The sequence below is a fragment of the Ixodes scapularis genome, unplaced genomic scaffold (genome assembly GCF_016920785.2).
Source record: "Ixodes scapularis isolate PalLabHiFi unplaced genomic scaffold, ASM1692078v2 PGA_scaffold2__306_contigs__length_199485367, whole genome shotgun sequence".
NCBI classification, from domain to species: Eukaryota; Metazoa; Arthropoda; class Arachnida; order Ixodida; family Ixodidae; genus Ixodes; species Ixodes scapularis.
This window is the reverse complement of record NW_024609857.1, coordinates 66,451,134-66,464,815: the sequence shown is the minus strand read 5'-3', so window position 1 is coordinate 66,464,815 and position 13,682 is coordinate 66,451,134. Positions and strand designations below refer to the sequence as shown.

Here is a 13,682-nt window from a genome sequence, read left to right as displayed (position 1 = left end):
TTTCGTCATTTTCTGGATTCGAAACTTGGGCGCGTGATTTTCGACATGCTCTTCAATTACCAAAAGACAGTCCTAGTTTGTGCCCACTAAAATTTTCTAACCGGTTCACGAAATACTCTCTACGTAATGAACCCTCACTGGTTTATAGACCCTTTTACTGCTCACAAACATGAACAGGCGCTTGCGTCCTAAGCGACTTCCGGTCACTCCGTCTCTGCAAGCCCGTCAAGCTTGCGTATGTCACCAGTGCTAGAAAGCATAAATTCTACACAGACAACAAAGTTCGAGATTTAACGAGGGCCTTCGACTCTATGTAATTTAACGTCTTGGTGGATGCAAGTTGGTTTACAAGAATATTCGAAACATTTTAAGAGATTCGCGCTTCTCCGTTCTTTTGGCGTTCACCTGGAGAACTGGTTGTTAAACGGTTCATCAACATTTCAAGCAGCGGTGTTAACGTGGGCTTTGTTCGTCCTTTTTATGAACCGGAAGTTTTCTGGGAAGTCAAAGGCTGGAGCACCGCCTGGCGCCGCTTGCTATAAAATGGGTGTATAGAATTTTCGTCCGGTGTGTTACTCGGTTTAATACGAAACGCCTGTACGAACTTTATCTTGCGCACTCGCACCTTTACCGCTCATTCAGTCCATCTACTCCGAAATTACACTTTAGCGGCTCCGACATTGCACCTTAGCTGTCGCATTGTTTCACCTTAAGGGATCCGTAAGTGCTTATTAATCCCGTAAGTGGTGACGTCACAACATGGTGCTCCGCTCCATTCGAACCGTTGCTAGGCCGTTGTATTGGACAATGCATAGGCACTCGAAATGAGGTTAGAAAATGTGAGATAAAATGTAAATAATTCATTGTAAGCTTTATGTCTTCTTAAGATATAATCATGAAGACTTTTTAATGCGAAAGCATTAACTGGTACCATGGAGAGAAGCGGGCGACGTCGGTAACCGCCAAGAAACGGCACTAATATTCCCATTGGCTGAGCGAAAGGCGCCTAAAGAGCCATTGGCTGCGATGTGTCATAGTTCCAAGGAACGCCACCACAAAGACATGCCCTCTTCCTGGCAATGGGGCCCGCGCTCCGGTAAAATGGAAAGGATGCCGCGTTTGCGGCCGCCGCAGAGGTTACACAGACTGTCCGGCAGGTCGCGCACAGGGGACGGCGGGCGGCCGGCGTCTGCGGAGGACAGCTGGGCGCGCTGCTTGTAGGAATGCGCTGCGTGTACGAATGCTTTCGCATTCCTACACGCAAGCAGTCTTAAGTGTCCTCCTGTAATTTTTTTTGATCGTGTCAGTACCAGAAAGCGATGACAAAAGCCCGTAATACAGTTACACATCCGGTTTCGCCTTGCTAGTAGAGGACATAGTGGGTTCAGTGGTCCTTTCTGAGAGAGTACGCGACCGCGTTGAATATGGTTGGTGACGATCGACGAAACTTCTATTTTCGGCGTAAAGTTCTGTGGGATCTATGGAAGCGAAGAATTCCCGGCACAGCTTTCACGTATGCTCGAGGTACGTGAACGCCTTTCAGATGGAGCTCGTTTTTGCAATATTTGACAAGGTGAAACCACTAGGAAGCCGAATTGGCCGAATCACGCACGACCATGACGTGAAGGGTATTAATGTTAAAGTGCAGGCCAGCACACGCTTTAAGGCTTTCTGACAGTACAGTTGCGTGATTTCACATCTGTTTGATCAAACGAACTGTTCGAAACATATATAAATTCTAGCAGATGGAAACAAATCCACAAGCGTAAAACAAAAAAAAAAAAAAAAATAAAGATTTAATTGGCGAACTTTTGCCTGGAAACAAAAGAAAGGATGAGCGTCAACGGCGGCAATCCCGCAACGATGCGTCGGAGTGACAGCTCGCTGTGAGTTGACAAAGCCGCGCTCGACTCCTTACCTATAGTGCACTCGGCACCTGGAACATTCGACCTAGAATGTTCGTTAGTGAGCTAGGACAAGATTGATTAGGCAAGGTCATTTTGACCTCCTTAACTTTTACACTCCGAGTAAGAGTAATTTCGGATCTTCCAGAGGTACGGAAAAGCGTTCCTTCTCAGTCATGCGCTTTTGGCGTCTTACTTAAAACTGAAAGATCAGTAAGATTATTTTTTTTCAGTGCGATGATTACAAACAGGTACAAAACACACACCCATACTGCGAGCCTAAAAAATCAATGAAAGTTAAAGGGGCCATGAAACGAATTTCGGGTTGGAATAAATGATCTTAAAATGGGACTTTACTAATCGTATATCTTTTAGTTGGCCAAAAGAAAGAGGGTAGAAAGTCAACAGCCAGCTTTTTCGGTACGAACATTTGAAATTATAACGCACTATTTTATGCCTTCTTTCCTTCGAAAGCTCTCCGCCTTTTCGCTATGATACATCCGCGGTTCTCTAAGCGCGTTGGCGGTGCCAACCTGACGTCAGCCGAGCCCAGCTCACGCATTGGACACGAGAACTGCGTCAGCAGATCTCCGTGCGTATGATGATTTTCGTCAGACAGCCCCCGAATAGTACGGGAATACGATTCGTTAGAAACGTGACTAGTTTCCTTAGGTCTGCCATGTTCCAAATAAATACAAAATCAAAATCGTTTTATTGCGCAAACGATCCAAAATGTTGTAAAGGGCCAACTTCGGTCATTCCTTGTGCGTTCGTCATGCGTTCGTCGTCTGCAACAGGCATTTTGAGGCATCCCGAGGACCGGAAGTTGCCGACGCAAATATTTCAGAAACAGACGATTCTTGGCCAACTTCTGTCGTGGTCGGTGACAAATCTAGGCTTCCTTCATCTATTATTTTTGGACGTTTAAATTCACGTCCGATTTTGACCAACCGTTTTTGCGGAGCGAAACTCAGTCCCATGTATTTGTCCATTGCAATGCCCCGAGCGACGGTGTGTTCGGAGCGGTGACGTCACACTAACGGGGTCAGTTTGTATGAGCAGAGATTTCCAAGCGCACGGGCGCCTGGGCGAATAATTTTTTTGAGCAACGCTCGAGTGATCTCGAGAAGTCCTGTTTGCGCGTAGGTCATACCATGCCACAAAGAATCAATTTAGGGTGGGTTAGAATATTCCATGCATGTTTATACAGCTCGAACAGCCTCAAAGGGCGTATGATGTAATTTAACAATATGTGCATTGTGCGGTACTGACGAGGTCCAGGAGAGACCTTATAGAAAGTTTCTTGATAAAATTCAGGCTTACAGGCACCGCCAACCATTGATACGCAAGCGCGCAAGACACGTGCCATGAGCGGGTGCTCCGCGGCCATTCGCCTCCAAGGGCCGCTCATTTCAGTGCTGCGCCGTTACTTGCTTCGAAAGGCCGCTCGAGAAACGGTCCTCGTGCATTAGAGCATCTGGCGCTACTTAAAAGACAAAAGCAAACACAAGGAGGCGCTTCAACCTTATTTACAGCTCCCGTATAGCTATATAATTACGGTAGCAGAGCTGCGCGTTCATTCTCGGCGGATGGCCGTAGCACCGGCTGTCCTGCATAGCCCTGGATTCTGTGCTCGTAACGTGATGGAATTTAACGAATAGCGGCGCCTATCCCTCTTTCCTGGAAAACAGGAAAGTAGGAAAGTAGGGCAGAGGTTTCCCCACAAATTAAAAAAGAACTCGTAATTTCCTTAAGAAAGCACAAAGTGAAACAAAAAGCAACGTCATAAAATACCAGTCACGGTATCAATATTCTGATAGGGCAAGTAATTTTAATTGAACGGGCAAACCTCTCCTCTGTTCTCCTTCACGTCAATGGTCGGAGGAGCCAAGGAGCTAAGCAGAGGGGAGGAGAGGCGACGAAACTGCTGCTCTGATGCCACTCTGATTTTTGAGCCGGCGCGCTCGAAAAACAACGGTTTCGCGCAATATAAATATTATGTTTTCTTTTTTTGCATTTAGTGGAATTTTTTTTATAGGGTGCCCTCAAACAAACTAGAGGGTGGGGGGGGGGGGGGGGGGGGGAGGGGGGGGAGGGAGGAAGTTGGGTAGGAAAATTATTGGAAGGAGGCCAAACTAAAGTCCCTGAATCCCGGGAAAGTTGTCCAAGCTGCCCGTATGGTCGCCGTCCTGGTCCGTGAAATGAGCAATTTCTCCTTGACCCCTCCTTTCTTGGTGAGCCGATCCAAATTCGCTGGTGACGGATAGCTGTATGGAGACGTTTCTAGCACGTGAAATTTTGATATCCACACACCGTCGACACAAGCGTGCATCTTCGTACCACCATCACATGCTGTGTCGGTGCTTGGAGGGACTGAAAAATAATTGTACTTTTTTTTTTAAATACGCAAGAACAATATATTTGTGAGAAATTCGTGGAGATGGGCATGATTGCTAAGTTAATTATATACACAATGCCAAAGAAGCTTATTTTGGTGACGAACGCTTCCAGTACGATGATGCTCCATGGAGATCATACCACGACTGGTTTAGAACGACCCTCTGGAAGCTTCGAAGATTTGAATGTACCGAGATGGCGATTCGTATGGCAACTTAGACAATCGCTTGCGAGGTTTTGGTCATCTGTATTTTAGTATCCGTTTGTGTCCGGCTAGCAGGTGGGGAAGGCAATGGCGCTACTTTCTCAGGATCCCGTGATTTTAGGCTATGCTTTAGGCCAAACCAGTGGGACATACACGGGGGCACGCGCAACGTCGGCGAAGCAACCGTATGCGAAGGGCAAGTTCGTCTGCTTCTTGCGCAGGGGGTAGCGGTGACGTCAGAACGACGAGCCCCGATTGGCTGATCGCGACCCCATATCTGAGCGTCGTCTGCTCTTTTGCAACGTCGTCTGCTCGCAACGTCGTCTGCGTCTGTCTTACCTTTCCTGCGACTTTCGGAAGTGCAGAGGCCAGATTCACGAATTCGTAAGTTTTGCGCATGTTACGACGAAATCCTACGACAGCTCCGAAGCTGTCTTACGCACTTCTTACGGCCAAATCAACATGGCCGACAGCGTCGCGGTCGCGACGATCCACAGACGTTTATTTTTCTACGTGCGCTTCTCACGCGTCCCGACTTCAAGCAGCAAGAAAAAAGTAAAAAGTACTTGAAACAGATTACGACGATCAAGAACGCTGGATCCACAAACATCCGGGAAAAGCTCCAACGGCCACGATTCCGCCGAACGTGACCAAGCGAGCACGGCAGTTAGGCCTAGCAGGCACTCCGCGACTCGGCGACCGTCTGCCCACGACCGGCTGGTGTGCTGAATGGAATATGCCCGCGCGACCCTTGTGAACCCTTCCCGTATAATACTTTGATCGCTGACCTCAGTTTTAGATTTAGAGGTAAATTTCTTCCTCTTGTTATCTCCTTGTTTCCCGAGGCAACGGTGACTCTCGACGGTGAAAAAGCGGTGAATCTCCGACAGATGCAGGAAAGGTAAAGCAGCCATCGCTTTGACTAGCAGACGTAAAGCAGACGACGTTAACTGCGCCAACCCGCCGACGCCGTTAAAGAATGAGGAGTCTCGCCGCACACGAAAGGAGGGAAAAAGTATTTGTGAATGTGAAGGGAACTTGCGGACACTAACACGCTCAGTCTCGGTTTTTAGCAAACAAACCTCGGCGCCTCGGGACACCTCGCCAGTGAGTCCTTTGACTTCCCTCCTTGATGCGCGTCTGCTAGTTGTCAGACAAAAACAACGTACCGCTCGAGTTATTTCGTCTGCCCTCTCTGAAAGGCGAAGTCAAGCTCGCTCGTAAAGACCTGCACTTCCGAAAGTCGCAGGAAAGGTAAGACAGACGCCGACGATGTTGGGAGCAGACGACGTTGCAAAGGAGCAGACGACGCTGAGATAGGGGGTCGCGATCAGCCAGTCAGGGCTCGGCGTACTGACGTCACCGCTACTTCCTTCCTCATGCGCAGAAGACGAAAATGAGCCCACTTGCGAGGCGTATTGATGGCCTTCCATTACGGTGTAAGATTTTTTGCTTCTAACGGGATCGATCGCGGTGAATAAGGGCTCGGCGGCACGTGGAAAACAGGCGCGCAACTTTGACTCACGTGAAAAGCTTATTAGATAGGACATTGAATAATAGGGGGCGCTTTATCGTGCTCGTTTCTACACTTCGTTTCAGCTTCCGTCCGAGCGCAGCCAAAGGCTGAGGGACGGTTCGCAACTTCGAGAAGAGCATTCCTACGCATCACAATGTAGTCCGCAAAATTATTTTTTTTTTAAAGTAATTGTTTTGTGCGTAAACATTGCACAATATTCCAGATGTGTACTACTGAGAATGATTTGCAACTAAAAGTGTTAAATATCTGAAGTTTATGTTCTTATTAATATAAGTAAATGCATGTGGTTTGGTGAAAAGACGTACATCCGCTGGCAACACGGCTGCAGCGCTCGTTTTTTTTTTTTTGTGTGATTTCGCTTCCGTAATTAGGGTGTACTACCCGTAATGGCCCAATCATATGCTTCGCTGCTTTCCTCACCAAGTCTTTTCGAAACGCCATTTCGCAAAAATACGTTTGGGCGTCAGGCACGAGAGGAGACTGCGGCCGCATCGTATCGCAAGTGCGTTGTAAACAAGAAAAGTGTCCGGGCCACTACAATTCACTGATACGCGGTGAAATCAGGGCACCCCTTTACCTGCCGATCACACTGAACGCCGAGAAGCTGGTGGAAAGGACTGCGCCTCAAGTCCTGGTATATCCAGAGAACACAAGGAAACATTAACGACCAGGTCATCGGGCACTTTGCAATGTGTACTTACATCTCGAAATGCCGAACAGGTGGAAAGCTCGGACACAGACGCCAGCGGCCAGCCTACATGCTGGCCTCCCCCGTGACTACAGTTGAGAACGTGAAAGGGCACTTTTTAAGCCTGTAGCAGACGATATCGTTCATACATCCGTATTAGACGAAATACTCGGCGAGCGCAGGCGGCGCGGACGACCGGGGGCGCAGCGGAGTGATACAAAAGTGCAGGCGAGATCACGTGACCTATTGACGGCGTATGATTGGCTCCGGCCACACGTAGCTTTGGCTGCGCTCGGACGGAAGCTGAAACGAAGTATAAAGCCCCTGTATCCTGGGAAAAGTGGTGCTATTCATTGTTGTGGAAATGTTCGAGACCTGTGCCCCGCGCCAATTCTGGGAAAAAACATGACGTCTGAAATCTAGCTCAGGCGCTGCGCTGTGCCTCCATGATCTACCCAAGGGCTGCAGGTTGTACGTGCCTCGTGCATCGACGCACCTTGCGCTACATTTTAAAACATATGAAGGAACTTTACTTGTTTCAACCAAGCCCAAGTATAGAGGAGGCACAAGTTTACTTGTGCCTCCTCTATACTGACAAAGCCTGGCAGATCGCCACGAGAAGCGGCCGCCTAAATTAACAAGGTAGAGCGGCAGACAACGGATGAGGGGACAGCCGCGTGACGGGCACCCAGCTGCGGCGAGACGCCGAAACACACTTCTCTCGAGGGATGGGATGTCCGCTCGTGCTCCTCGCGTTCCTCGCGCTACCGCTTCTTTTCTCGTCGAATTTGAAAACCATGTTTCGAGTCCTCGCCGCTGCAAAATCTGTGCGCTGGCGTCCAGGTTCCCCGAGAAATGCTCTTTGCTACCAGAACCTCGCGCTCCAAATCTGCGACCGGGCACTTAATGGCTCCGTCGTCGAACTGCCACACTTTGTTAGTATAGATGAGGCTATGCTCTAACCTCATTTAAAGCTGCTCTATCCTGGGAAAAGTGACGTCATTCTTTGTTGTGGAAATGCTCGAGACATCTGGCGCGCCACTTCTGGGAAGAGCATGGCGTCCGAAATCTAGCCCAGTCAAGGTGGTTATAAATACTAGGAGGGAGCAAGTTGCAAGGTGTGAAGCCTACTCATAAAAAGTTTAATCGAATTGTGGCCAACGTGACCGTAGATCTCTCTGGCAATTGGTGCGCGTGACATCTCACGTGCGAGATGGATGGTTGATTGTAGAAGGATGTCTTGCTGGCTTGCGCAAGCTATGTCCGGTAGGTTTTATCGGATAAAAGCTAGACATGAAGCAAGCAAGCAAGCAAGCGGTTGAGGCGGATCACAAGCAGACGGCACACCGCTGCTGGTACACGGGACGATCAGGGCAATCGCCGCAATCGCAACGGAAAAAACGAAAGCCTTTTCGTCGGCGGGACGCTAATTGCCTCCGGCTACGGAATTGGCGCTTGTAGCGTGGATGGCTGCCACAATCGGACAGGCTTTTCTTCAGCGGGGGTTACCTTTCACCGGTAAGCCCTTGGCCTATTACACACACATAGTTTGACGGTAACAGGAGTTGATCAAGAATTTTCTGAGATTTCCAACGGTCGCCGAACTGCGGAAACGGTGGACTTTATCCGTTGGTCGTGGCAGTGGCTGGATCCCATCGAATTGGAGCGTGGTGTGCTCCGTGCACTTCCAATAGTAAATAAAACATACACCAGCCTCGAGTCAAGTTGAGCTGGTTCAATTTTTACGACAACAATAAAACGTTCCAGTGGACGACCTGCAGAGTGGCCACAACGAAAAGAAAAAGCCAAACGTATTGTAGCGTGATATGACATGACAGCGATGAGAGCGCAGCTGCCAAGTTTGCAGGCGGGTGCGAAAATCAACGCTGTAAAAGTGCCTAACTATTGGTCCTAGCCTGTCGGATCGACATAGTTACGCAATCATGTGTATATATAAATTTTTCTTGCTTTGGCTACTGTAGTAATTAGTGGCCAGGAGATAAAAGGAAAACTCCACGTTGATGCACGCAGTGCAAGATACATTAACCAAAACACGCCAACAGGCCATCGTTAGAGCGCTAACGTTCCACGTTGAATACTATCGTTTTCAGAATAATAACGGTCTGTAGAAAACGTAATGCATTTACTTTATATTTGAGGGTACATAACGAAGCCCAGCAGGCGTGGAATCGGTAGGCTGGTTGCGGGCCACAGTTTCTAGCTGCGATGACTGATAAATAAAACGCACCAGCACCATGCTCCCTGCTACCCGTAATTATCAACCACGCAATGATCACGTGCTGTGGACACGTTGGCCACTATAAGTGAGGAGGATGAGGAGGAAAATGAGAAAGAAGCGAGGCGTCAATGGAGCATGGCTTGTGGAGGCTACGCGGCTGACTTCATGCCCCCTCCTACACTTCTAATCTCCTTGACCCCAATACGTACCAGTACCGCGCTGTGCCGCCACGATCTCCCCAAGGGGTGCACGTTGCACGTGCCTCATGCACGGTGCATGCTGAACATGTTGTTTCGTTATGCAATAATACCTTACTACTGCTGTGTCTCGCAGATTGATTTTTTATTAATATGAACGTTTTTACAGCGAATTTTGGAATAATTGCGGCGTCTTGCTGGGATAATCAGAATGGTAAAATAGCAGGACCCCCGCCACCTGCCTCTATCGCGGGGTTTTATTAACTATACTCTATCACGCAATTGTGCCCGTTGCATCAACAGTAACCAAAACGATAGCAACAATGAAGACACGGGGACAACTGCGGCTCGTGATTCTTTCACGAGTCTACTTCTTGCATTGCTTTCCACGCTCCATGCCGCCAACAGTTCTTCCGATGACTGATTTCTTTGTGCCGTTACGGTAAATCTGAACAGAACCAACGCAACCTTTTTTAACCAGACTTGCTAATGTAATTATTTAGATGTACCTAACGTCCGCACCACATCCAAGAAGAACAACACCGTAAGAACTAGCGCGGTGAAATCTTTGCAGGCAGAGCAGGGACGGTGGAGAAGCCTGATAGTTACCGCGGAGGCTTGATATTTCGCACGGGCGCCGAGAGATGGCGTTAATAATGATAAGATTCTAGGGTGCCTCCCTCTGCCGGCCGGGGAACGGAGGCACCCTATAAGATCCTGTTGGCTGCACTACGCAAAGATGATACATCGCCAGTCGCTTCGGGTAGGTCCTGAGGGCTCAATGCTTCAAAAGTGGGAGATGTATCAAGCCCATAAGCAGTACGCTAAGCAACTGACGCAGGACAAAATTAGAACAGCTGACGCACATACAATCCATGATATTCGCCTCAGTGGGAAAGACGCCGCACGGATGTTTTGGACATGCATATGCACACTCGAGGGCCGAGATCAGGCCACTCTCATCTTGGACGAGTGCACGGGGTAGGAAGGGGAAGACTTAGGGGCACAAATCGCTGCGCATTTGAGAGAAATGTTTTCTCCAGAGCTTTTGACCACTGCCAAGAAAGGCCATAAGACACCCAATGACCCTCTCGATGCCAACCAGTGGGAATTTCTGTGAAATTAGTGTTATGCGCGCTCTGGAGGCCCATCTCAAACAAAATACCACCAAGGGATTAGATGGTATCCCGGCAACAGCCCTGAAGGCTCTCGCAAAAGATGCCAGACAGCAGCTGGCGTCGATGCTCAACGTCAATTCATGCTCATAAAGTGCAACATAATTGGATGGTTGAAGCAGCACTATCTTGCGTTTCATGCCATAAAATAGGAAAATGCTAACACAAATATGAGCACCTTAAGCATTTCATCTTACTCTGCAAATGTATTGCTTAGTGGTAAACGGGAACACGTCCATATACCTCTTTATAGTTCTGCCTGCTTCATTTGATATAGAACCTACTTTAATTTCCGAAAAATGAAGCGGTCTTTACAATTGTGGTGCACCTGCCAGCTTACCGGTGGTACCAGGGTGATAGGGTCACACCATATAGGAATCGTGGTACCGCTGTCGGCCGCCAAGTGCTGCAACTGATGGTCACACCTCCCCTTCTAGCACAAAGTAGCTAATTCATGGTTCTGGGTTGGGTTGCTTGCAGCTCCAAACAGCAAACTCGAGTGCACCTTCGAGTGCCACCAAACATTTCCTCACAATTTCGCACCACGTCAGTTTCCAATTCAGAGGCTGTGGAGTGTTAAATGAATAACACATACACTTTTGATATTTTGTAATGAACTTATTCTGCAATTTTTTGAGGCTCTTGGAAACACGCACACAAATACTTTCACGTCACCTCTCTGCCTCGCTCTTTTTTCACACTATCCCTCTCTCACACAAACGACATACGGTTCTTGCGGTGTGTCAAGAAGTCCGAGATGTCCGGTGTGCAAGATACTCACCATAAAACCATAAAGCTCGGAAGCATATTCTCACCGAACTAAGTGTGGTCGAACTCGCAGAACGCATTGGCCGCATTGTCATGCATTTGCTCGCATGATTGTCGTTGGGCTGGTGTTTCGCAGTAGGACCATATTCAGGTACTGATGACTCCAGTGAAATCGACGGCAACAGGCGGCTATAACAGGAAGCTGTGGCGGCAGGTTCGCTCACCAGCTTTCCCGAGCGAAATAAAGTCCCTTGATAAAAGCGTTTTTCACAAGTACCGCCAACCATTGTTGTGGAAGCGCTCGAGAAACGTGCCATGAGCGGGTGCTCCGCCGCCATTCGTTTCCAAGGCCCGCTCATTTCAGTGCTGCGCCGCCATTTGCTTCCAAGGGCCGCTCGAGACATGGGCCTCGTGCACTCGCGCATTTGACGCTACTTGCAAGACAAGCGCAAATACATCGAGGGGCTTTAGAGCGAAACAGTTCTTCACGGCGCCTGGTGGTCTAAAGACGAAGCCGGAAGAGTAAATTCAAAAACACGTGATGAAAATCGTCGATATATTCTGGTGGACGGGCGTGTTCGCTTTGCTGACTGTTCCGCCATATCGCAGTGTTCAACGGACTTTCTGAAGTGCAATATATTCGGAAATGGTCTAATTAGACCCATTTCGAAAATAAATCTGGTCACTTGGACTATTATCTTTTCACCAGAGTCCATGACATCAGTTCCATGCTAATGGATATTTTCCGGTGGTTGATGAAGGAAGAAGTAGAAGACATGCATTGAAGCCGCTAACACGGACCTGATGCCGTACCAATGACATCTTTGGATTGGAATCGCCTTCCCGCTCCCATCGTTGACATAGTCGAAAGTGCCGAGTTTAAAGATACCGTTTGTAACCATGTTCTCTGTTCCGAGTAACAAGTTTGTTTGATGTTTCTTGTTTTTTTTTTTTTTCACCTGCCTAATTGACTATGTGTGGCATTATAGATGTTCTGTTCACTCCCCTCTGTAATGCCTTCGGGCCCTGAGGGAGTAAATAAATAAATAGATAAATACACAGATTGGACATAATGACTGCGTCAGCGTTTTTTCTTTAATTTGACAATATTAATCAATGGACTCTTACTGGATTCAGATGATTCTTGGTTTGGTAAATTTTATAAAGTGCTTCACTCCCGTTAGTGTCACTGAATAACCTGCATTTAGAGTATCGGCACTCTATTCCCCTACATGATTAGCAATTTTTGTAAGAGTTCTTGTTAAAACTTTCCCAATATAATTTACATACTGGAGTTGTATGCCTTAGTATACGCTTGAAAATAATTTGTTTCCTGTGTTGAAACTGCTGCACAATGCAATTTCTATGTGAATCCTTCTGCATCACATATTCTTCAGTCTGTATCTTTGCATATTCGCTCGTCTCTTTTTTGTATTGCCTTCCCCCTCCTACAATACCGCACAGAATGATATTGTAGGTACCTGAATAAATAAAGAAATAACTATTTATTGTTAACGTTCTCTTGATTGCAGATCACGAAGAAATACGAAGACAAGTTAAAGACCACGTATGCGCGGTCTAATGCTGCTGCTGTAAGTTTATCCTCGCTTTTACACTTGTTTAGTTGCAAAACAGCAAAAATTAAACAAACGTCTTCTGCCAATACAAAAAAAAAAAAAAATACAACAATACCTTTTCTGAGCTAATATATTGTTTTCTACTTCGTTTCTATTTTTTTCTGTAGGAATGCACTGCCAAGTTATTCCGCCACTCGGCCTTTAAAGAGACTCACTAAGATTCCACGTAATGACACACTTTACAAGGAGTTTCGGGTGTCGCAAAAGCATCTTCATACGCACTCAGCCACAAATATTATCTGAGACAATAAATCTACTCCCCCATGAACCCTTGTGTGTGTCAGTAGATTTTTCCTGAGCTCATATATTTGTAATATACATAATTATTAAATGTGTGCAGAGTTCTGGAATTACAAGTCTACAATAAATACCTTATTTTTGATCACTAAATGGGTTCAATATTGTTTTCAAAAAATCAATATATTAGAACGATTGGTGTTTATTAGAAAAAATCGAATGGAAGTGATTCTGTTGTCGAATACAAGTTAAGGGAGCGCAATATAAACTACACTAATTACCAGTAGGGCATCAGATATCTCCGCGAACGAACCAGGAATTAGTCATGACAATTTATGTAACGTGCACATCGGTAGGGATCTTCACGCGGATATACGGCAGGTTTCCTGACGGAGCACGCTGCATATATATATATATATATATATATATATATATATATATATATATATATAAAACGGGCATGGTGGCGGGGGGCCAAAGGCGTCGCTATAGAAGAAGAAAAGAACCCTTAGTGAAAACAGCAACAACGAACTATTTAATCTTCGACGTTTTGGCCGGACTCCGGCCGAAACGTCGAAGATTAAATCGTCCGTTGTTGCTGTTTTCGCCTAAGGGTTCTTTTCTTCTTCTATATATATATATATATATATATATATATATATATATATATGTAAAATATCGGTACAGGAGGAGTAATC

General features: G+C 46.9%; 1 protein-coding gene across 1 annotated transcript in view; it reads left to right on the top strand.

The window, feature by feature from the left end:
• LOC121047710 overlaps positions 1–12,905 on the top strand; it is a 30,379-nt gene extending 17,474 nt beyond the window's left edge. Inside the window, exons 5-6 of the mRNA XM_040503176.2 lie at positions 12,643–12,702; positions 12,855–12,905. Of these exons, the coding sequence (XP_040359110.1) occupies positions 12,643–12,702; positions 12,855–12,905 (111 nt within the window). The remainder of the gene's footprint in view (positions 1–12,642; positions 12,703–12,854) is intronic.
• The last annotated feature ends 777 nt before the right edge of the window (positions 12,906–13,682 follow it).